The 24,864-nt window shown below is 47.3% G+C and overlaps 1 protein-coding gene across 1 annotated transcript in view; it reads left to right on the forward strand.

The window, feature by feature from the left end:
* Positions 1-23,678, forward strand: part of NR2E1 (nuclear receptor subfamily 2 group E member 1) — a gene marked incomplete at its 5' end in the record, with an annotated part of 97,310 nt that extends 73,632 nt beyond the window's left edge. The window contains 4 exons of the mRNA XM_029595307.1: positions 10,795-10,891; positions 11,247-11,396; positions 15,301-15,406; positions 23,516-23,678. Coding sequence (XP_029451167.1) covers positions 10,795-10,891; positions 11,247-11,396; positions 15,301-15,406; positions 23,516-23,678 — 516 coding nt within the window. The remainder of the gene's footprint in view (positions 1-10,794; positions 10,892-11,246; positions 11,397-15,300; positions 15,407-23,515) is intronic.
* Positions 23,679-24,864: the final 1,186 nt, after the last annotated feature.

Raw genomic sequence — 24,864 nt, forward strand, 5'->3', positions numbered from 1 at the left:
ACAGTCCTGTTAGCAAGAGAATAACCAATGACATCACATGGATTGTATCTGATTTGTTTTTCTAGAATGCACAATGTAATTTGTGACTAGACAGTCTGCATGGACCAGTCAAACCCATGTGTAGGAGGTAATGTGTGATTCTCTTGATAATGTGACTTTTCCCATGGCCATTCTGTTACAACTTAAAGAATAATGAGCCCCAGCTCACCCGTCGATCCGCCCACCGCCTACCTGAGACCAATCCCAGCCGCCCAGCAGTAGTTTAAAGTACAGGCGCGATCCGAGGCGCCTTTTCGCCGGCAGACTGCAGCAGACAGCAGCACAGAAGGAAATCACTGCAGAAACGGCTGTAGGAGCTGGGAGAGGGGCCCGCGCGATCGGCGCTTGAGCCCACCGGGGTAAGGCCTTCCTCTCGCCCTACCGACGCTGAGCCCCCGCGCCGACCACGTGGGAGCCCCAGCTCACCCGTCGATCCGCCCACCGCCTACCTGAGACCAATCCCAGCCGCCCAGCAGTAGTTTAAAGCACAGGCACGTTCCTTGGCGTCTCGCGCCGAGCGTCTCGCGCCGAAGGAGCGCGACAAAGGGGCCCGCCCCTTTGTGCGCCCCTTCGTGCAGACCCGAAGAGCAGAGCAAAACCTAAAAGTCTCCATCCCTCACCCGCAACTTCTACATTGAATCCCGCTTCCGGACACCGAACAACGCGCAGACGTCCAACCACCCCAGACATCAGATAACTTCGTACAAAGAACATCTCCAATCCCAGAAGAACATATGATATATAAGTGTGCCCGAACGGCTTCAACCTGTCTACAACTACTTTGTGTCTGCATCGCTACTGTACTGGAACCCACAAGCTATCTCCCAGATGACCAGCCCAACTACTGGTGACGCTTCTAAGCAGTCAGAGCGTAAGAAATACTGAAGTATATATCTGTCTAGATCAAACCTCCCCGCTAGGCTAAATTCCCGTTCCACTTTTCCCGCTGAACCACCCCTCTCCTCCCTCCCCCTACAGTATTCAGGATAACAGTATATATTTCCCTGCGCTAGCCTGGTTGTCTCTCTAACAAGATTGATTGTGTACTCTGTATGTTATTGGTGCCTTACTGTTGCCGTTGCTCACGGAACAATACTCATACCTATATATGTATCGTTGTTGGACCCTGAATGCTATTCTGTAACCCTGAATGCTATTCTGTATTTCTGCCATTCCTGTACGCTTCTAACCCTGTCTCTGCCTCCATCCCTGTATTCCTCTAACCCTTCTACTAGCCTTACACTTTTGGGCCACAATGCCTCCTTTCATCGAGCATTGTGCTGTAGCATATCAAACAGTATTCTACCCTTACAGTCCCACTACATCCATGCAGCAAACCCCAAACCATAAAAACAATCACAAAAACAGAAGACTCATACCTATACGCACCATCACTCGCACTCAAGCTATCAGCCTATCTCTCATTTCCATCATCCTCTTTAATGCACAATCTCTTCAAAAGAAAACCCATCTTCTTCATGACATTCTCTCTGATTCTAATCCCGAAATATGCGCAATCACTGAAACCTGGTTCAAACAACATGACACTCCCCTTATCAACCAGTTACCCATAGATACTTATGATATTTTCTCAATCCCGAGGAAGAAGAAGAGAGGAGGCGGCCTACTCCTGGCTATAAAAAAGGACCTCCACCTAGTGTCTCATAGATGTGACATCCCCCATCAATACGAAATTGGATTTTTCAAATCTAAACTACTCCAACTCTGTCTTATATACACACCCCCTGGTCTTCTAGAGAAAGATTCATCTCCTCTGATTGAATTCCTCACAAACTCACTTTCGCCAGACCTACCCACAGTCCTCCTAGGAGATTTCAATTTACACGTAGATACCTCTCCACAGTCACCGGCCTGTGAAGCTTTCTTGGCCTCGCTCGAAGCTATGGGCTTCCAACAGATAGTAAACTCCCCCACACACAAGGCTGGCCACACCCTTGACTTGATTTTTATAAACTCGCCCATCAGTGTGAACAGTCCCCCCCTATGTACATCAGTACCCTGGTCTGATCACTCATTGATTGAGACCAAACTATCGCTCCCTCAAAGCCCTCTATCCACGCCCAGACAGCCTATTTCCCTTAGATTCCGCAAAGCATGCGATGTAGAAACCATTGCATTAGCATGCTCTGACTTAGACAAACAAATTGATCTATCCTCACCAGATAACGCATTATCCTCATGGGTGAACTGCACACGCAGCATTGCCAATGTGCACTGCCCCCTGATAACAAAAACAATCAACCCTTACAGAAAGAATAGGAAACCCTGGTACACTCCTTTCCTTAGAAATCTCAAAATCCAACTCAGAGCCACGGAAAGGTCATGGCGCAAACTCCAATCCCCCGCAACCAAAACTCTCTACTATCAACGTATGCATGATTATAGAAACTCTATTCAACACTCAAAACGAAAATACTACGCCAACAAAATAAATGGGCTGCAATACAACCCCAAGGCTCTTTTCTCTATGGTCGCTAACCTTACTTCTCCCATACACACACAACATTCAGCTACACCCTCCACAAACCGCTGTAATGAATTAGCGCAATTTTTCAAAAACAAAGTATCGTCCATCACAGCTCAATTTTCACACAACAACCTCAACATCTCTCTTCCCACCATCAACTCCCCTAGCTCCCTTTATTCTTTTGAGTCCTCATCTTCCCTGGAAGTAGAAAGCATACTTAAGAAAATGAAACCTTCCACTCACCCCTCTGAAACTATCCCCTCTAAACTCCTACTTTCTATACACAATGTGATCGCCAAACCCCTCTCAAATATTCTTAACTGTTCCCTAGAACATGGCATTGTCCCCAATGCTCTGAAACAAGCCATAGTGAAACCACTCCTCAAAAAAACCCAACCTTGACCCCACCACCCTCTCTAATTACAGACCAGTGTCCAACCTACCCCTACTAGCTAAAGTGCTTGAAAAGCTCGTGAACACACGCCTATCTGATCACCTGGAACAAAATAACATCTTCCCTCCAACCCAATATGGTTTCAGGAAGCACTTAAGTACTGAAACCTTGCTCCTCTCCTTACACGATACCCTTATCAAAGGAACTGACTCAGGATCATCCTATCTTATCGCATTACTTGACATCTCAGCTGCGTTTGACACAGTTAATCATGATGTCCTCCTCAGCATACTCAGAAATATTGGGGTCACTGGCAAGGCCATTGATTGGATTCAATCATATCTCCAAAATCGTACTTTCACTGTCACTATGAACAATAATGAATCTGACCCCATCAGTCTCCCCCAAGGTGTTCCCCAAGGTTCCTCACTCTCATCTACCTTATTTAACATTTACATGCTCCCCCTTACTACGCTTCTCACTAATCTACACATCAAGCATTTTATTTATGCTGATGATGTACAAATCATTTTCCCCTTCTCGGACACCATCCAAACGGCTCTACACAGCTGGGAATCCTGTCTTTCCTCTATCAACCAGCTCCTAAAGGACATGCACCTAGCGCTTAACTCCAACAAAACTGAGCTTTTAGTCATATCGAATAAGCAGCCACTCCCGGTCATCCCCCCTGCCTACTCTGCTACTAACTTCCCACCTCACACTCGCAACCTAGGAGTTATTATTGATAATCACCTCTCTTTCAAACCATTCATCAAATCCATTATAAAGGACTGCTACTTTAAACTGCAAACAATAAAGAAGCTCAGACCCTTGCTACATTTCAATGATTTCCGTACAGTCCTTCAAGCTATTATCCTTTCAAAGATTGACTACTGTAATGCGCTCTTACTTGGCATTCCCGCAATTCACACTAGACCACTCCAACTTCTACAAAATGCTGCCGCTCGCATCCTGTCAAACACAAAGAAAAGAGATCACATCACCCCCGCACTTATTGAACTACACTGGCTCCCTATACAGTCACGAATTCTTTATAAAACTCTCTCAATCATACACAAAAGTCTATTAAACTCCAACCTCAACTGGCTCAACCCCCCCCTCGTACCCCGTACCTCCAAGAGACCTACACGCCCAGCACTCCAAGGAACACTCCAAGCCCAATCTATTAAATCCTTTAAGCTTTCCTCCACTATTAACAGAGCCTTTTCTCTGGCCGGCCCCACGATATGGAACTCTATGCCCCATGATATTCGCACTGAGACCTATACTCCCGCTTTCAAAAAGAAACTTAAAACCTGGCTCTTCCAACAAGCTTACTCCATCACACCCCCTATTACATAACTCCCCCTCCGACCCTTACACTTACTCGGATTTCCTGATATGACCACCTCTATGCTTGTCGTTTTGGTACTGTGCACTAATTCTGTATATAGTTTTGATGTAAATAGTTTTGATGTAAGGGCTCCCCCCTAATTTCAATCATATGTTTCCTAGTTCAGTATATTATCTGTTTTATGTAAGGGCCCCGCCCAATGGTTTTGTGTTCACTGTAAACCGATGCGATGTGCGAACGGTCATCGGTATAAAAGAAACGTTAAATAAATAAATAAATAAATAAATGGGGGATGGGGGGAATAAGTGATGGATGGAGGGTAGTGGAGAGTGAGAGACAGAAGATGAATAATGGAGGGTGAGTGAGAGATTGATGGAGGGTGATGGAGAGTAAGCGATGGAGGGAGAGTGATGAAGAGTGAGTAATGGAAAGTGAATGAGTGATGGGTGGAGGGTTTTAGTTGAAGGGTGATAGTGAATGGTGGTGAAGGGTGAATGGAGGAGGATAAGTGGTCGCATTCTTCTCTTGTCTATATACCAAAGTCATATTTCTTTCCAGTGATGAGCATGTTCCAGCACTTGTGAGTTGGCCTTGGCAGGATCCTGCACTGTGCAGAGTATGTTCTCAGGCAATCCACAGATCAACAGGTGCTGCATGGTCTGCATCTTATCACAATTGCAAGTCTCAGGTATGGCAGAGGATCCCCATTTTGCCATGTTGACTTTTAACCTGCTTACTTAGGCTTACTGGGTGGTACATTTCTCCTCTGCCCTGTAGGAAATTGCTCAGTCACTCTAATATCAATGCTAATCCCAGTGGCAAGATCTCCAAGTCATGCCTGCCACATTTCCTCAGGGTAATCATGGATGAGGTCAATTACAGTACTTCTGTTGTCATAAGGAAGTTCCTGTACTGTTGGATTCGTGGACCCTTGAGCCGACTTGGACAGATGATGGCGAACTGTGGAGGTACACAGTGCATGTCGAAGCCGGGAGGTGGCACAGGCAGGAGACTAGGAGGATCTTCACCACTGGAGACCCAAGGTCCCCCCAGGAGGAGCCCGTGAGGGCCCAGGCCGCTTGGACTTACGAGCGGTCTCCTGCAAGTCATTTTCCCGATGAAGGAGAAGTAGAGCTGGAGCCAGGAGGCCAACTGGAACTTTACCCCTGGAAGCCCGCAATCCCCCTGAGAGGAGCTCATGAGGACCCGAGCCGCTTGGACCTGGTGGGACCTTCTGAATGAATGCCTAAATCAGGAACCAGTAGACGAAAGCTGGAGTCTGAAGTCTGTGGACGCAAGTCGGGGTCAGAAGCCAGTGGACGAAAGCCAAAGTCAGAAGCCAGTGGATGGAAGCCAAAGTCAGAAGCCAGTGGATGAAAGCTGGGGTCAGAAACAGCAACTAGCAACTCTAAACCAGAGTGAACCTCGTTGCAAGGCACTGAGATGCTAGTCAAGCCAGTTTAAATACTAGCAGCGTCTTACATCACTTCTTGAGGCAGGGCAGGGTTTTCCCGCGCTGGTCCCTTTAAATGGCTGAGCCCCTGTGTGCGCGCCTAGGGGCGGGGCCTGCACCGGCGTTGACGGCATCTCCCTCACTGAGAGAACGCTGCGAAGGAGGCCGCGGGCCCGACCAGGCCTCAGCCATGCTGCCGCAAGACGCCCCAGGGTAAGTGGGGGACCAGCCCGCAGACCTCCGCGGGTCGGGCACATAACATGTACATCTTCAGACTTTTTTTTGCGCCATGGTGTACCTGCACAGAGAATGGTTAGGGTTCTCTGGCTGGCCAGGGCCACGATATCTGCTAGAGCTCTTCTAGCAAGGATATAAAGACTATTGAGATTAGTTGGATTAAGGCAGCCTGTAATAATTTGGCTGCAGTCATTTAGCACTGGGTGGATATTCATTACAGAAGCAGAATGTTCCCATACTGAGGAAATGTACTCAGCACTTAAGTGACATAGGGCAAGCCTAGCAGTTCTGATAGCAGTTAGATGCATTCCCAACTTTGAGGTTGCGGCTTAAGTGTCATGTTCTTTTGGGCACTGACCTTATGTCTCATTTTTCTGTGTGGATCTTGAAGGAGAGGGTGCTGTCCAGGATCATGCCAAAGTATACTGGATTTGTGCAGTGAATGAAATGTATGTCATTCCAGTTGATGTTTAATTCTTTACTTGTGTTGTAAGCAGGTTTAGGGGTGCAGGGACCTGTCTGCTACAGGACACTTCCAATTGCCCTCACACCTTACTTCACGATCCTAAATCAGGAAAAGACAACGTGTATTACTCCTCAGAAACAGACTTTTATTTATCAGATTTGGCAGGGCTCAGAATTTAGAAAATAAGAACAACTATTCCTGTCTCTGACATCCTGGCTGTTAAGCACCAGTTTTCCCTAAAAAGGTTCTGCATCATGGGTGATTTCACACGTGCCATAAACCTTAGCCTGCTTATTATAGTAATACTTGTGGCTATCTTACATACCACTGGTCCCAGCTTCAGGCGATATCCCTCAGTTTTACCTGTGAAGCAGACGCTGGAGCAGGTGGGCAGGGGAGAGGCTTGGTACTGGCAGAGCGGGCAGGCAGACCTAGAAAGAGACTTGCTTCTGGCTCTGGTACTTGCCGGGCTATCTGGGTTTGCTCTTACCCCTCACTATCTCAGATTCCATGGTAATTTCATGGAGTGCCCTCTAGTCCTTCTATTATCTGAAAGAGTAAATAACTGATTCACATTTACCCGTTCTAGACCTCTCATGATTTTAAAGACCTCTATCATATCCCCCCTCAGCCGTCTCTTCTCCAAGCTGAAAAGTCCTAACCTCTTTAGTCTTTCCTCATAGAGGAATAGTTCCATCCCCTTTATCATTTTGGTTGCCCTGCTCTGTACCTTCTTCATCACAACTATATCTTTTTTGAGATGCGGCGACCAGAATTGTACACAGTATTCAAGGTGCGGTCTCACCATGGAACAATACAGAGACATTATGAAATTTTCCATTTTATTCACCATTTCCTTCCTAATAATTCCTTACATTCTGTTTGATTTTTTGACTGCTGCAGCACACTGAGCCGACGATTTCAAAGTGTTATACTCTATGACGCCTAAATCTCTTTCCTGGGTGGTAGCTCCTAATATGGAACCTAACATCGTTTAACTACAGCAAGGGTTACATTTCCTTATATTGATCACCTTGCACTTATCCACATTAAATTGCATGAGGAAGATGAATGATGAGAGTGAGTGATGGAGAGTGAATGCTATGGTAAGAGTGAAGGATAAGGATGAGAGTTGGAGAATGGATGATAAGTGTGAGTGATGGATGTAGGATGATAAGGGTGAGTGATGGAGGATGAATTCTAAGGTTGTGTGAGGAACGTGAATGAGAGTGAATGCTAAGGGTGAGTGATGGAAAGTGAACTCTAAGATTAGAGTGGTGGATAAGGGTGACAGTTGGAGAATGGATGATAAGTGTGAGTGATTGAGGGCGAATACTAAGGTTATTTAAGGAAAGTGAAAGATGAGGGGGAGTGATAGAGGGTGAATACTAAGGGTAAGTGCTAAGTGTGAGTGATAGAGGGTGAATACTAAGGGTGAGTGCTAAGTGTGAGTGATTGAGGGTGAATACTAAGGTTGAGTGAGGAAGGTGAATGAGAGTGAATGCTAAGGGTGAGTGGTGGAAAGTGAATTCTAAGGTTAGAGTGATGGATAATGGTGGGAGTTGGAGAGTGGATGCTAAGGGGAATGATGATGTGAATAATAGGGGTGAATGCTAAGGCTGAGTGATGGAGGTTGGATAAAGATGAGAGTTGGAAGGTGAATAAGAGTGAGTGCTAGGTGTGAGTGATAGAAGGTGAAATTCTAAGGTTCCGTGAGAAAGATGAATGATGAGGGAAAGAAATGGAGAGTGAATGCTAAGGGTGAGTGGTGGAAAGTGAACTCTAAGGTTAGAGTGATGGATAAGGGTAAGAGCTGGAGGGTGAATAATAAGGGTGAGTGATGGAAGTGTCATGTACATAAAGTGAATAGCTGCCATGAAGGCTGTTGGGCTTAATGTTGGGCCTAAGTGGGGCTTGATGGCATGTTGGCCTAATACCAAATGTAATGGGCTGACACCAGGACACTAATTGCCTAGTTGAGCTTTTTGTTATAAAGCTGTTTCCTCAGGAAGTGAAAGCATTAACATCTTTAGCACATTAATTTTAGATCTGCTCCATACTCCCTGTATTGGGGAAATGATATCCCACCCATAACATTTTAATTTAATTGTGACTTTTGATCCTCCCTCAACATGCATCACAGGTAGGCAGTTTTCATTTAAAAAGAAAAAAAAAAACGGTAAATATTAGAGCTGGTTTTGACCAGATCAGTCTTCAGAAGCTTAGGGAATGGGACAGGGAAGCTTCTTCCATATGTTAAGGCCAAGAAGAGTAGAAAAAGGGAAGTGGGAAGGAGCCAGGCCTCATGCAAGGGGACAGCAGTGGGAAGGAGCCAGGCCTCATGCAAGGGGACAGCAGTGGGAAGGAGCCAGCCCTCGTGCAAGGGTTCAGCAGTGGGAAGGAGCCAGGCCTCATGCAAGAGGACAGCAGTGGAAGAGAGCCAGCCCTCGTGCAAGGGTTCAGCAGTGGGAAGGAGCCAGGCCTCATGCAAGGGGACAGCAGTGGGAAGGAGCCAGGCCTCATGCAAGGGGACAGCAGTGGGAAGGAGCCAGGCCTCATGCAAGGGGACAGCAGTGGGAAGGAGCCAGGCCTCATGCAAGGGGACAGCAGTGGGAAGGAGCCAGCCCTCGTGCAAGGGTTCAGCAGTGGGAAGGAGCCAGGCCTCATGCAAGGGGACAGCAGTGGGAAGGAGCCAGGCCTCATGCAAGGGGACAGCAGTGGGAAGGAGCCAGGCCTCATGCAAGGGGACAGCAGTGGGAAGGAGCCAGCCCTCGTGCAAGGGTTCAGCAGTGGGAAGGAGCCAGGCCTCATGCAAGGGTTCAGCAGTGGGAAGGAGCCAGCCCTCGTGCAAGGGTTCAGCAGTGGGAAGGAGCCAGGCCTCATGCAAGGGGACAGCAGTGGGAAGGAGCCAGGCCTCATGCAAGGGGACAGCAGTGGGAAGGAGCCAGGCCTCATGCAAGGGTTCAGCAGTGGGAAGGAGCCAGGCCTCATGCAAGGGGACAGCAGTGGGAAGGAGCCAGGCCTCATGCAAGGGGACAGCAGTGGGAAGGAGCCAGGCCTCATGCAAGGGGACAGCAGTGGGAAGGAGCCAGCCCTCGTGCAAGGGTTCAGCAGTGGGAAGGAGCCAGGCCTCATGCAAGGGTTCAGCAGTGGGAAGGAGCCAGCCCTCGTGCAAGGGTTCAGCAGTGGGAAGGAGCCAGGCCTCATGCAAGGGGACAGCAGTGGGAAGGAGCCAGGCCTCATGCAAGGGGACAGCAGTGGGAAGGAGCCAGCCCTCGTGCAAGGGTTCAGCAGTGGGAAGGAGCCAGGCCTCATGCAAGGGTTCAGCAGTGGGAAGGAGCCAGCCCTCGTGCAAGAGGATAGCAGTGGGAAGGAGCCAAGCTTCATGCTAGGGGATAGCAGTGGGAAGGAACTGAGTGTCATCCAAAAAGAAAGTGGGAAGATGCCAGGCTTCATGCAAGAAGAGAACAGTGGGAAAGATCTGAAACTGAGAGCAGAAGGAAAGGATCAGAGCGCATCAAGTAATTAGAGTAGAAAGCTAGTGAGGAGTGAGGATATGGATACGTATGACGTACGTAGACTCGTTAGGAATTTAAGAATTGCCCAATGTTCATGACATGGGATTCTTTATAAGAGTTCACACTGCACATAACGCAATATAATCTGAGTCCTGGCAACCGTCACTGTTAAGTCCTCACCTTTGATGCTGATTTAGCACCCAACCTCTTTACTGGAAGAAAAGTCCATAAACCATTAAGGTGGACTTTGGGAAATCCACTACTTATCCCTGGGACAGGCAGGATGGAATCTGTTGATCTTTTGGGATTCTGCCAGATACTTGTAGCCTGAATTGGCCACTGTTGGAAACAAGAACCTGAGCTTGATGGACCTTTGGTTTGACCCAATATAGCAAATCTTATGTTTTTATGTACCTCTTCCTCAGTCATTCCTTCCTCTATTTTGTTATTTTAAACCATTTGCCAATGCTTAATCCCATTACACAGTCCGCAGAACTAACCACCTCATTTCCCCAATCAAGTGCCCACTGTTAACTCAGAGCCTCTTGTTTTTCTGTTGTCTGTCTTGACTAGATTGCAAGCTCCAGGGAGCAGGTACTGTCCAATCCATTATGTGTCCCTATACAGTGCTGTGTGCATCTGGTACGCGCTCTACAGATCATGACAATAATAATTAGAGCAAACTAACAGCTCTCAAAGAAGGCAGTGGAGGCCTCATAGAGGTCTCTTCTTCAGAGGCTAACATCACAGAGCACCGGCATCCTTCTAGAACACCCGCTGGGATGCTGCGCGTTTCGTAAAGTCCAGCATTACTGACCAGTCTCTGGTGTCTCTCCCGAGGGTAGCTGATGCTGCTGGAGGATGCATGGCGGGAGCTGTTTGTTCTGGGGATCGCACAATGGGCCATTCCCGTCGACGCCAACACTCTGCTGGCCGTATCTGGTAAGAAGCGCTCCACTTAACGACTTTGTTATAGAAATTAACATTAAAATACATCACTGGAAAAGCAGCACCGCATGCAGGGAATAACAAATCCCCATAGAACAATAGTGCATACCTGTCACTTATAAATCTATATTTAAATGCAAATAATGTTTTCTTGTTGAATTCATGCCTGCTTGGCTTGTTATTATTTAAATGCAAATGACTGTGGTTGTCGTCCTCCAGAAAGGAGATGCTATGTTAACTTTCCTAAAACATGGCTGGGCCTCAGTGCCGCTCCCCTCTGAGAGTGACAGCTCTGGAGAGGGTTCTGGAAGCAGAGGCCACAAACCATCTTCCTCTGTCTCCATGGCAGGCATGAGCAGCGAGCACACAGACGCTCAGAAGTTGAGCCGGATCCTCACCGAGATCCAGGCGCTGCAGGAAGTCGTGGCCCGGTTTCGGCACCTCCGGCTCGACGCTACGGAATTTGCCTGCCTGAAATGCATCGTCACTTTCAAAGCAGGTAAGTGCCAGAGAATGGCTGGCCTACCTTCCTCGGCCTCTTTAAAGCATCAGGGCTGCTGAGCAGGACTCACGGTTGGCTCTGTTCCAGAGCTCCACCAGCAGGGGAACAATCTCTATTACATTGTGGTTCTTATTTCTGTTCTAGAAGATAATATACGTTTGGAGTTGGGGGCAGTTGTACAAGTACCGAACAAGAACACAAGGACATCTTGTGGTTCGTATTCAGAGAGCCGGTGAGCAGGAAAGTTACCTGGAGAACCTTACTCGCATATTCAGTGGCACGCAGCCAGTTCTGTCTTCCACTGAATATAGGTGGGCAAAGTCTAAGTGAATTTAGGACATGACCAGACTTACTCAGATAACGGTGAATAGCAGCATTATCTGGCTAAGTTATCCAGGTAAGCAAGCCCCTCCCAGAATGCCCCCAAAATGCCTCAGCTTATCCAGATTAAGTTTTATCCTGCTAAAAACTTACCTGGATAAGTCTGAAGCTGTCAGAATAGCAGGATTTTTTAATCCTGCACTTTATCCAACTAAGTCCCGAATTTAGCTGGATAATCCGTTTCAATAGGGCTCTCCTTGCTTTCAGCGGGGTCCTGGAAAAGGCACAGAGAGAGGCTCTTCCATGATCACATAAGCGAGTCAACGGCAAGGCTGGGATTAGAACTGAGCCACAGGGGCTAAAGTGACTTTCCCAAGATCACTTGGCAAGCCAGTGGCAGAGCTGAGATTAGAGGCTGAGGCATAGGGAGTCAAAATGATTCACCCAAAGTCACACAGAGAGGCAGTGACAGAAATGTGATTAGAACTGAGGCACAGGGAGATAAATTGATTTACCCAGGGTAAGAAGATTTGAATTTATAATCCCAGACTGTTTACACTCCCAAGTGGAAAGGAGGAAGTGCAGTTGCTGTGGCCATAAAGGGTAGGAGCAGTGCCAGTGTGCGTGGCCAGAAGGAGCAGGAGCAGCGTCAGCCTGCACCCCAGGAAGAAAGCATTGTCCTGTTTGGCTGCAGGTGGAGGCTACTGCCACTTGTGTGTTCTGGAGGGCGAGAATAGTGAGTGAGTGTTGGTTCTTATAATGAGGCAGGGTGAGACAACCGCCTCAGATGGCAAACTTATAGGGCGGCAAAAAGTGTGCCCCCTATACACTCCTGCAGCAGCCACTTCACCTTGCCACCTGACAAATCTTAAATGATCTGCCCATGGTGTTACTACAACCAACAGGCTGGAAGAAGAGCCCTGCGGTGGCAAGAGAAAATGGCACACCTGCAGGGGTTGCACTCCCTATAGGTGGGAAGAAGAGACCCAAAGCAGCAGCGCTGATGGCCTTGTGCCGATGGAGTTTCCACACCCCTCTGCCAGGAAGGAGAAAAAGACTGGCGGGAAAGAAGAGGATATGTGAGAAAGGCGGTATGGCAAGGCAAAGAAAGATAGTGTAAGTGGAGGAAAAAAGGAAGGTGAGTGAGATGGAGTCAAGGGAAGAGAAGTGGGTGAGTGTGTGAGAGAAGAGGAAGGGGAGGGGTGAGTGGGAGGGAAGGGAAGGGAAGGAGATGAGAAGAGGGGAGGAGGAGAAGGGGAAGGGGTGGGTGGGAGGAGATAGTTAAAGGGGGTGAGTGGGAAAAGAAGGGGTGAGAAGGAGATGGTGAGTGAAAGAGGATGAATTGGGAGAGGGCATGTTAGGAGGAGGGGGCATGAGTGAGAGGAGAGTGAAAGGGAGAGAAGAGAAGGGGCTGAGTGAGAAATGATGGAAGATAAGGAGAGGTATGAGTGAGAAGGAAGCAAAGGATAGGGGTGGGATTAAGAGTGAGAGGAAAAGAGAGAAAATGATGGGTAGTAGAAAGGGAGCAAGAATGCATGAGTCAGGATATGAGTGAGAGAGAGTGCAGGGCCGCCTAGGGTGCCACTGTTTTGGGGGTAGCACAGCAGTGGCAGGACAGTGGCGATTGCACCTCCTTGTTCTTCCCATTTGCATTGGCCTGGAAGTTGTGTTACATGGGCCTGGCCAAGTGGATAGGAGGAGGTATATTTGCTGTGGCCAGAAAGGGTACGAGCAGCGTCAACCTGTTGGCTACAGGTGGAGGCTACTGCCACTTGAGTGTTCTGGAGGGGGAGAAGATTGAACATATGTATCAGAGAGTGTGTCTGTCTGAGGGAGAACAAAGTCTGCGTGCAGCCTTCTCCCCAAACTAATCCATGACAATCCCAGGGTGACTGGAAATTAAAAGTTCCCAGATATGGAATATGGGAATTTTAAAATTCTTTTTAGTTTTAATTCTTGGGTGTTATTTGATGTGTCTGCTGTTTTGAAATATTTTATTGGTTTTTGAGAACTTTTTAAAAATTTGTGTCTGTTTAATTATTGAATGATGTTCTATTCAGCAGCCGTTTTGAAATATTTATTATTGGTAGTATGATTTTACTATTATGAGTAATGTGTTATATTTCTTGGATTTTTTATTGTTTTATGAGGAATGGCGACGTTTCTGTTTTTCCATTGTTGCACTGTATACAGAGTCTGGTTGTTGCGGTTTCCAGTCCAGTTTTTGTCTGCACGTTTCTCTTTATGCTTTATGGGCTCTTTATTCTGTATTTGGTGAGGGTCTGTCATGTGTGACTTAGGTGAGGTATTCTTCTAGCATGAAGTTTCTGTGTAGGGATCTATAGCAGCCTGGCTTGGTCTCTTGTATTGGTTTTTAGGGCCTGGTGTAATATGTGAGGTATTTCATTTTCATAGTAGGGTTGTTGCTGTTGGACTGCTGGCAGTTAGTGCTGTTTTGGCATGGGAGGTTTACTATTTTGTAATTGTGGCTAAACCCACACCCATTGCACATTACAACAGGCCTAATACCATACCAGCTCCAGGGATTTCTGTTGGCATCACAGCAATGCAAAATCTGTTATTATAAATGCATAATTTGCAATTAGGTATGATGAGGGCTGAGAGGTAAGGATTGCCTAGGGTGACCCAATACTTTTGCACCTGCTTAGTGAGAATGTACCAAACAGACCACCCACTATTCTCCCATCTCTCACTTCTCCAGGGGGAAAATGCTGGGGAAAGGGTGAGGTGCAGGTCATAGGGTTACTGGGAGGTGGCAGGGTTGCCAGCTTCCTAGAAGAAATATCACTGACGCTCTATTTGCCACTCCTCTGGGAGCTCTGACCCCCCCTGCTTTCTCCCTTCCCCCGGCATTTCAAATCACCAAAAGGGTCCGGTTCCAAGGGGATCTCTCTCCTCCTCGGTCCTCTCCATGATTTGACCTGTGCAGTTCCTTGGTGTGTGTGTGGGGGGGGGGGGGGGGGAGGGTAGCTGTATCTCAGCCCTCACCTCAGGCAGCAGATTGCCTTGAGCTGCTCCTGCCTTCTTGAATTTCATGATCGTATTCAGCACCACCGCTGGCCGCCCCCCACCCCACCTTCCTCCTTCAGAGGCCACTCCGTGTAGTCACACCCCCCCCCCCCCCCCCTTTCTGTGAAGAATTATTTCTTTGTGATACTCTTCAGTCTACTGCCTTTCAGCCTCGGGCCACAAGGGGTGTTACCACAATAAAAGATACACATCTCATATTCCAAGAAAATATTAAAGATACATGGAACAAAATCTAATCACAAAAAGAAAGGAGACTAAGGAACAAGACTAGGAGGAAACTTAAGAGCTATTTAAGAGGCAAGTTGAGTACTAGTACTGCTGCTTTAACTAGCCACATCATGGCCTCTGAGGTCTTAAAAAGCCGAGTTATCACTCTTTGGTCCATATCTAGTAGGCGAAGGCACTCCTTGTATATCCCACCTCCTGCATTAAGAGGCTTTGAGTGAGGCACTGATGTGGAATTATAATGCGTCTCCTGTGAGCCCCTGGAGCAGGTGCAACAACACTGACTGACTGGTCTGTTTTCTAGTGCCCACGCACAGCGGCTCAGAGCTGCGGAGTTTCCGCAATGCTGGTGCAATCTCGGCTCTACAGGACGAAGCCCAGCTCACGCTGAACAGTTACATCCACACCAGGTGAGACCACACCCCCCCACAAGCATTCATGTGGCAATCTGAAAAGTTATTGCACGTACGTCCACACCTCATGAGCCCACACTGCAGGCCAGCCTTCACAGGGTTCTCGAAACAGGTACATCCACACGAGGTGAGACCACACCCCCGCACCCTACACCAGCATTCATATGACACTCTGAACAGTTACATACGCACCAGGTGAGACCACACCCCACACAATCATTCATATGACACTCTGAACAGTTACATACGCACCAGGTGAGACCACACCCCACACAATCATTCATATGACACTCTGAACATTACATACGCACCAGGTGAGACCACACCCCACAAAATCATTCATATGACACTCTGAACAGTTACATACGCACCAGGTGAGACCACACCCCACACAATCATTCATATGACACTCAGAACAGTTACATACGCACCAGGTGAGACCACACCCCACACAATCATTCATATGACACTTAGAACAGTTACATACGCACCAGGTGAGACCACACCCCACACAATCATTCATATGATACTCAGAACAGTTACATACGCACCAGGTGAGACCACACCCCACACAATCATTCATATGACACTCAGAACAGTTACATACGCACCAGGTGAGACCACACCCCACACAATCATTCATATGACACTCTGAACAGTTACATACGCACCAGGTGAGACCACACCCCACACAATCATTCATATTAGGGATGTGAATCGTGTCCTCGATCGTCTTAACGATCGATTTCGGCTGGGAGGGGGAGGGAATCGTATTGTTGCCGTTTGGGGGGGTAAAATATCGTGAAAAATCGTGAAAAATCGCAAAACCGGCACATTAAAACCCCCTAAAACCCACCCCCGACCCTTTAAATTAAATCCCCCACCCTCCCGAACCCCCCCCAAATGACTTAAATAACCTGCGGGTCCAGCGGCGGTCCGGAACGGCAGCGGTCTGGAACGGGCTCCTGCTCCTGAATCTTGTTGTCTTCAGCCGGCGCCATTTTCCAAAATGGCGCCGAAAAATGGCGGCGGCCATAGACGAACACGATTGGACGGCAGGAGGTCCTTCCGGACCCCCGCTGGACTTTTGGCAAGTCTCGTGGGGGTCAGGAGGCCCCCCACAAGCTGGCCAAAAGTTCCTGGAGGTCCAGCGGGGGTCAGGGAGCGATTTCCCGCCGCGAATCGTTTTCGTACGGAAAATGGCACCGGCAGGAGATCGACTGCAGGAGGTCGTTCAGCGAGGGTTCCGGCGCCTCGCTGAACAACCTCCTGCAGTCGATCTCCTGCCGGCGCCATTTTCCGTACGAAAATGATTCGCGGCGGGAAATCGCTCCCTGACCCCCGCTGGACCTCCAGGAACTTTTGGCCAGCTTGTGGGGGGCCTCCTGACCCCCACGAGACTTGCCAAAAGTCCAGCGGGGGGCCGGAAGGACCTCCTGCCGTCCAATCGTGTTCATCTATGGCCGCCGCCATTTTTCGGCGCCATTTTGGAAAATGGCGCCGGCTGAAGACAACAAGATTCAGGAGCAGGAGCCCGTTCCGGACCGCTGCCGTTCCAGACCGCCGCTGGACCCGCAGGTTATTTAAGTCATTTGGGGGGGGGGTTCGGGAGGGTGGGGGATTTAATTTAAAGGGTCGGGGGTGGGTTTTAGGGGGTTTTAGTGTGCCGGCTCACGATTCTAACGATTTATAACGATAAATCGTTAGAATCTCTATTGTATTGTGTTCCATAACGGTTTAAGACGATATTAAAATTATCGGACGATAATTTTAATCGTCCTAAAACGATTCACATCCCTAATTCATATGACACTCAGAACAGTTACATATGCACCAGGTGAGACCACACCCCACACAATCATTCATATGACACTCAGAACAGTTACATATGCACCAGGTGAGACCACACCCCACACAATCATTCATATGACACTCAGAACAGTTACATACGCACCAGGTGAGACCACACCCCACACAATCATTCATATGATACTCAGAACAGTTACATACGCACCAGGTGAGACCACACCCCACACAATCATTCATATGACACTCAGAACAGTTACATACGCACCAGGTGAGACCACACCCCACACAATCATTCATATGACACTCTGAACAGTTACATACGCACCAGGTGAGACCACACCCCACACAATCATTCATATGACATCTGAACATTACATACGCACCAGGTGAGACCACACCCCACACAATCATTCATATGACACTCTGAATAGTTACATACGCACCAGGTGAGACCACACCCCACACAATCATTCATATGACATCTGAACATTACATACGCACCAGGTGAGACCACACCCCACACAATCATTCATATGACATCTGAACATTACATACGCACCAGGTGAGACCACACCCCACACAATCATTCATATGACATCTGAACAGTTACATACGAACCAGGTGAGACCACACCCCACACAATCATTCATATGACACTCGGAACAGTTACATACGCACCAGGTGAGACCACACCCCACACAATCATTCATATGACACTCTGAACAGTTACATACGCACCAGGTGAGACCACACCGCACACAATCATTCATATGACATCTGAACAGTTACATACGAACCAGGTGAGACCACACCCCACACAATCATTCATATGACACTCAGAACAGTTACATACGAACCAGGTGAGACCACACCCCACACAATCATTCATATGATACTCAGAACAGTTACATACGCACCAGGTGAGACCACACCCCACACAATCATTCATATGACATCTGAACAGTTACATACGCTCCAGGTGAGACCACACCCCACACAATCATTCATATGACACTCTGAACAGTTACATACGCACCAGGTGAGACCACACCCCACACAATCATTCATATGACATCTGAACAGTTACATACGCTCCAGGTGAGACCACACCCCACACAATCATTCATATGACACTCTGAACAGTTACATACGCACCAGGTGAGACCACACCCCACTCAATCATTCATATGACACTCTGAACAGTTACATACGCACCAGGTGAGACCACACCCCACACAATCATTCATATGACATCTGAACAGTTACATACGCTCCAGGTGAGACCACACCCCACACAATCATTCATATGACACTCTGAACAGTTACATATGCACCAAGTGAGACCACACCCCACACAATCATTCATATGACACTCTGAACAGTTACATACACACCAGGTGAGACCACACCCCACACAATCATTCATATGACACTCTGAACAGTTACATGTGCACCAGGTGAGACCTCGGCCTGCACCCGGCACCAGTGTTCCTGTGACCCTCTGAAGAGTTACGTGAACATCCTATATCCTGCTGCTGAGGTGCTGCACTTGAGAATCACATCGTAATCTCTCGCTGCTCCATACTGTGGGTGTGAGCGGTGCTATTTCCACGCAAGGGTCCTCCATTTATTTTACATAAAGGAAAACTAAAAGTTGATGGATTTTCTATTACAATCCCTTTGAAAAACCAATTTTTGGTTTAGCTGCAGGTAAAAATTGCTATGAACCTGACAGTGATTTCAGTTCTAGAGGGACTGTATTAAGACCTTGCTCCCGGTACAGAAGCAGTTTATACGCCAGGATTAGAGGGCAGGTTCTGCTTTTCTTGGCCTGTGAAGTCTCCCTGTGCTAGCAGCATCTCCTAGGAGCAAAGTAAATGACAGCAGAAAGACCCGAATGATGCATCCTGTTTGCCCAGCAATTTTTTGAGAGTGGTAATTGCCACTCCATGCACACTACACCCAGGCCTTCTGTTAAAGGTAGCAACTGCCGCTCTCTGCAGGTTTCCCCCATGCCTTCTGTTAAGTGTAGTAACTGCCGCTCCATGCTAGTTACCCCCATGTTTCTGTTAAGGGTAGTAACTGCTGCTGCATGCAGGTTACCCCCATGTTTCTGTTAAGAGTAGTAAATGCCTCTCTGTGAGGGTTACCCCCATGCCTTCTGTTAAGGGTAGTAACTGCCACTGTGTGCAGTTATTCCTATGCTTTCTGTTAAGGGTAGTAACTGCTACTGTGTGCAGGTTACCCCAACTTTCTGTTAAGGGTAATAATGCTGCTCCGTGCAGGTTACCCCCATGTTTCTGTTAAGCTTAGTAACTGCCGTTCCATGCAGGTTACCCCCATGCCTTCTGTTAAGGGTAGTAACTGCCACTCTGTGCAGTTATTCCCATGCCTTCTGTTAAGGGTAGTAACTGCCGCTGTGTGCAGGTTACCCCCATGTTTCTGTTAAGAGTAGTAACTGCCTCTCTTGAGGGTTACCCCCATGCCTTCTGTTAAGTGTAGTAACTGCCACTCTGTGCAGTTATTCCTATGCTTTCTGTTAAGGGTAGTAACTGTTGCTGTGTGCAGGTTAACCCCATGTTTTTATTAAGGGTAGTAACTGCCGCTGTGTGCAGGTTACCCCCATGTTTCTGTTAAGAGTAGTAACTGCCTCTCTTGAGGGTTACCCCCATGCCTTCTGTTAAGTGTAGTAACTGCCACTCTGTGCAGTTATTCCTATGCTTTCTGTTAAGGGTAGTAACTGTTGCTGTGTGCAGGTTACCCCAATGTTTCTGTTAAGGGCAGTAACTGCTACTCCATGCAGGTTACCTCCATGTTTCTGTTAAGGGCTGTAACTGCCACTCTGTGCAGGTTACCCCCAGGTTTCTGTTAAGCGTAGTAACTGCCATTCCATGCAGGTTACCCCCATGTTTCTGTTAAGAGTAGTAAATGCCTCTCTGTGAGGATTACCCCCATGCCTTCTGTTAAGGATAGTAACTGCTGCTCTGTGCCGGTTACCCCCATGTTTCTGTTAAGTGTAGTAACTGCCTCTCCGGGAAGGTTACCCCCATGTTTCTGTTACGGGTAGTAACTGCCACTCTGTGCAGGTTAAACCCATGCCTTCTGTTAAGGGAAGTAACTGTTGCTGTGTGCAGGTTACTCCATGTTTCTGTTAAGGGTAGTTAACTGCCGCTCTGTGCAGGTTACCCCAGTTAACAGATTACCCATTTCTCTATTTCCACCCTTTAAGGATCCTCTGCGTTTACTCCACACCTTTCTGAATTCCATTCCTTGAGTCCCTCTTAATTCAGCTATCACATTCTTGGGTCCTTATTCTCTCTAAAAGAAAACAGAAAGACTTCAACGAGCACAAAAAAGTAGTATCAAGTGACTATTTTTTTCAAGACAATAACAGGCAAGCGTATTAAGTATAAAGGAAAAATAAAGTATTGCCCCAAACTAGCGCTTCGGGTTGATGTGTGTACTCAAACTTGGACCTATCCCAGGGTTTCCAAAGATGAGCACGATGCCCAGAGAATATGTGCACAAGTATACATATTTGGAAAATCAGTGCTTACTAAGGGTAGTCAGTCCCAACTTGTTCTTATAGTCTGGCACATTCCCGGGTTAATGGACAGAGCACTCTAATGATAACTCAGAAGGTGTCGATGAAAATTAAAGGCCTCTACTGAATGCTTTCCATAAGCTTGTATGTGCTCCATGCTCCCTCGGAAGCTGGGAGTTGTCCTTAAGACAGACACCCCTTGGGGCGAGTTTAGATAGATAGATAGATAGTAGGGGTGTGCATTCGTTTTGAACACATATGTAAAACGCAACTTTTTTTTTTTTTAACTTAAAAAAGTGATGAGGCGCAACGATCGCGATTTCCAACTTATTCAACATAGCTATGTTGAATACGTCGAACCTAAATAAACACTTAAACCCCCCACCCTCCTGACCCCCCCAAGACTTACCAAAACTCCCTGGTGGTCCAGCGGGGAGTCAGGAAGCCATTCCTGTATTCCTTTGCGAGGAGCACGTGACGTCGGCGTCACGTCGGAGTGACGCGGACGTCACGTGATTCACCACGCCTCCGCTCCGGGACCCCCGTTGGACCCAACCGGAACTTTTGGCCAGCTTGGGGGGGTCAGGAGGCCCCCCCAAGCTGGCCACGTGACGTCGGCGTCACTCCAACGTGACGCCGACGTCACGTGCTCCTCGCAAAGGAATACAGGAATGGCTTCCTGACTCCCCGCTGGACCACCAGGGAGTTTTGGTAAGTCTTGGGGGGGGGGGATTAAGGAGGGTGGGGGGTTTAAATTTTTATTTAGGGAACCGGTGAACGTATGGACATAGCCTCAACTTATGGAATTCTCCATATGTCCATATTGACCGAAATTGACCCTCACCTTCAACTTATGGACTTATCAACATAAACATTTTGTCTGCACATCCCTAATAGATAGATAGATAGATAGATAGATACACACACACATACTAGATGCTGTGTGTCCCAGAACATAGGTTTGGATTAACACAATCCTTTCCTTCATACTCAATGTGCTCAACTGTTAGTGCACAGATTTTGTAGCATTTCTTACACCTTGTCTCTTGATCAGTTTTTCTCATTTTAAATTAGCTGTTCCTGGATCTTTCTTCATGTGCAACTCCTGGTTCCTCTTTCCTCTGTTTCGTTCTGGACAGGCTGAGCAGTCCTGGATTTACGTCTTGCCATGCATGGACTCGTACTTCTGATTTCTCTACAGGGCTGATACATGATGGCCCCCTAGTCTGTATGTAAGGGAAAAAGTCATTGTGAATCAGGCGCCCAATGCCCAATGACGCCATCTATGTCATTGGGCCAAAAGCTGGACTGGGTCAGCCCTACTTGAAAAGAAAATGGATCCAGCTGGTGACTGCATTTGAAGCCTTAGAGTACAAAGAGCGCAATCTCCCACAGAGTATTGTGAGGCAATCCCATCCCCACCTCCCTATTTCCATGATCCTATATTGCACTGGGTTTGGAAAGAAATCTGCCCATAGGGCCTAAGAAAACCAATAACATTTTGGAAGTGTCATTCTAGCCCAAGGTCGTACTGTGGCTCTTGCATTCTAATTAGATGGATATAGGCTTTTCAAAGGTTTAATTTGCATCCTCTTTTTAGTTACATTTATCGCCTTAATTTTTAATCTGAGTGAATGCAAGTTAAACCAAACTTTGAAATAATCCAGCTCTTCATTACAGTTCCTAAAGGTGTTTCTGGCCATCTGCTTCTTACCTGTGCATGGGATGCCTCGGCTTTGCTCTGCAGAAAATGTGCAATTTCAAGGGTCTGACCTGTGCATTCATTGGTGTGCGGTTTAGGAGATTAGCACTTCCTGTGGCTGTAAAAAGTCCTGCATGCACATACCCAGGCCAAACACTCACAGCTTGTCCAATACATGCACCAAAATCTATTGCTCCAGTTCAGACTACTATTTTTACATTCTTGGAGCATCCAAGGTTACTCTCTGAAAAGTTGATAAGTTTTCCAACTGGTCAGCTCTTTTACCACTGTCAGGGTCATATGGGGGAAGCTGTCTTGATTGCTGCTGATGCTGTACCTGTTCTGTGGGTGATAGGGTTGCCAACTGGAACGGTTGATCCAGTCCTGAAAGGTTGACCCATTCCTGGTTTTACTCTACTGCTTGCATGATTTTGTAGCCTTGCTTTCCTTAGGGAAATCACTAAGGACACCAGAATCATGTCCATGCAAACAGTGGGGTAAAACCAAGACTGGATCAGCTTGCCCTGAAAATTTGCAGTCAGTTGACAACCCTAGTGGATGAGTGTAGTATCTTGGCTTGCAGATGAGCTGATACACTTATAGCAATTCATGACTGGAAGCTGGAAATCTGTTAGCAAGTAGGATCGTTGACCGAGTTTTTGTTGGCGATCAAGCTAAAAACCGTTTTGCATATTGCAAGATTGTGCCTACATCCAGTTCGCAAATTAGCCAACTTGGAAGGGGAGGAAGAGGAAGGGGAAGGAGGAGAGAGAGAGAGAGAGAGACATGTGTTATAAACAGCTGTGTCAATTTGTATACATGCATCTAAGATTAGATAATTCTTTAGTCCAGGAGAACCCCAAAACAATATGGGATGTCTGCGGCTGTGTCTCTCCCTCATGTACATATATAATATTTCAGTCCATTCAACCTGCACTAAAATTCACAAGTAAGAAATGGTCAAAATGATGAGCATGCAGTAATGGGAAGAAGAGGGGAAAGCAGCCTTCCCGTAGAAAACTAATATTCCTGCCGTTTTCTCTCCCTTTAGGTATCCCACCCAACCCTGCCGTTTTGGAAAGCTGCTGCTGCTTCTGCCAACCTTACGCTCCATAAGCCCCTCCACAATAGAGGAAGTGTTTTTCAAAAAGACCATTGGGAATGTGCCAATCACAAGACTGCTGTCAGATATGTACAAATCCAGTGACATATGATCCGCTTTCAGGACGGGACAATGATTGCAGATGAACTGTGGGAAAAGCAGGTCTCCGCCAACAGCACCTAAAGAAGACACAGATCCGGGAATGGGTGCCTTGGACACAGAAAACCTTAAAGCCCTCCCCCCGCCCCACCCCTGACCTCCCAGCGCCGTGACAAACACATTACAATGCATAGGATACTTTGTCTCTAGCATCACGGAAGGAGTCTCCATCTCTTGGAACTGATGATGCCACTGCTTCCCAGAGCAGGCACCTTGCTGATCTTATTGGCACTACAGCAATTATCCTAATTTGTCATTTAAACTGAACAAAACATCTTGCTATAAGAAGCAAAAAAAAAAAAAGGGTGCTTTATTATTTGTATGCCAACATTTAAAATAGCGCTATTATGGTCCTAATCGTGGGTCGGGTGGTGGCTATCAGCAAATAAAAATGGCCGAACATTGCTGCCATTTTATCATATTGCAAGGTGATTTACAACCTACTGGGAAGCCCCCAAGTTTTGGTGTGAATGCTTTCTAGCAAAGGCATTTGGTCACCTTCTGCATGGGTGATTTGGTGAACTTGGTACCAAGTCCTGCCAGAACTTCTGTTTTGCTGGCCTCTCCATGAAAGACGGGGTTGGAAATGAGGGATCTCAGTGAAAGGAGAGACAAAAAAAAAAGACACAAAACAGCAAAACCAAGCCAAGTGGAGTGAAGCATACAGTGGGCCAATCAGGTCCACATTGGTTCTGTTCAGACACTTTCCTTTCCATCTCATTAATAACAAAGTTCGGTGAGCAGAAGGCGTGCCAACTGTCTGTTGCTAATCCTGCGTCACATCCAGAAATGCCTTTAGGAAGGCTCGGATTGTGTTCAAGCCTTGCTCGTTTAACAACATCAGCAATGTGTGTGAGATTGTACTTAAGGAACACGTGTGTAGTCACAAGTCTCTTAAGATAGCTTCTGTACAAAGCACATTTTTTTTTTCTTGGGTTCATTGTTAGGTTCTAGCACTGAGGAAAACCAGCACTTGAGTATTCATTAAATGAGTAAAACTTCTCTCGTACGGATTTGTGACATTCAAGGTTGTACTACTCATTGTCTTTATGAAGAATAAAATTCTATTGAGTTGATGTTACCTTCCTCCGCGTCTCCTCAGTTCTCCCTTCTCTTGGCGTTGGTAGGCCACCGCGTTT

This window comes from Rhinatrema bivittatum, chromosome 3, assembly GCF_901001135.1.
Source record: "Rhinatrema bivittatum chromosome 3, aRhiBiv1.1, whole genome shotgun sequence".
NCBI lineage: Eukaryota > Metazoa > Chordata > Amphibia > Gymnophiona > Rhinatrematidae > Rhinatrema > Rhinatrema bivittatum.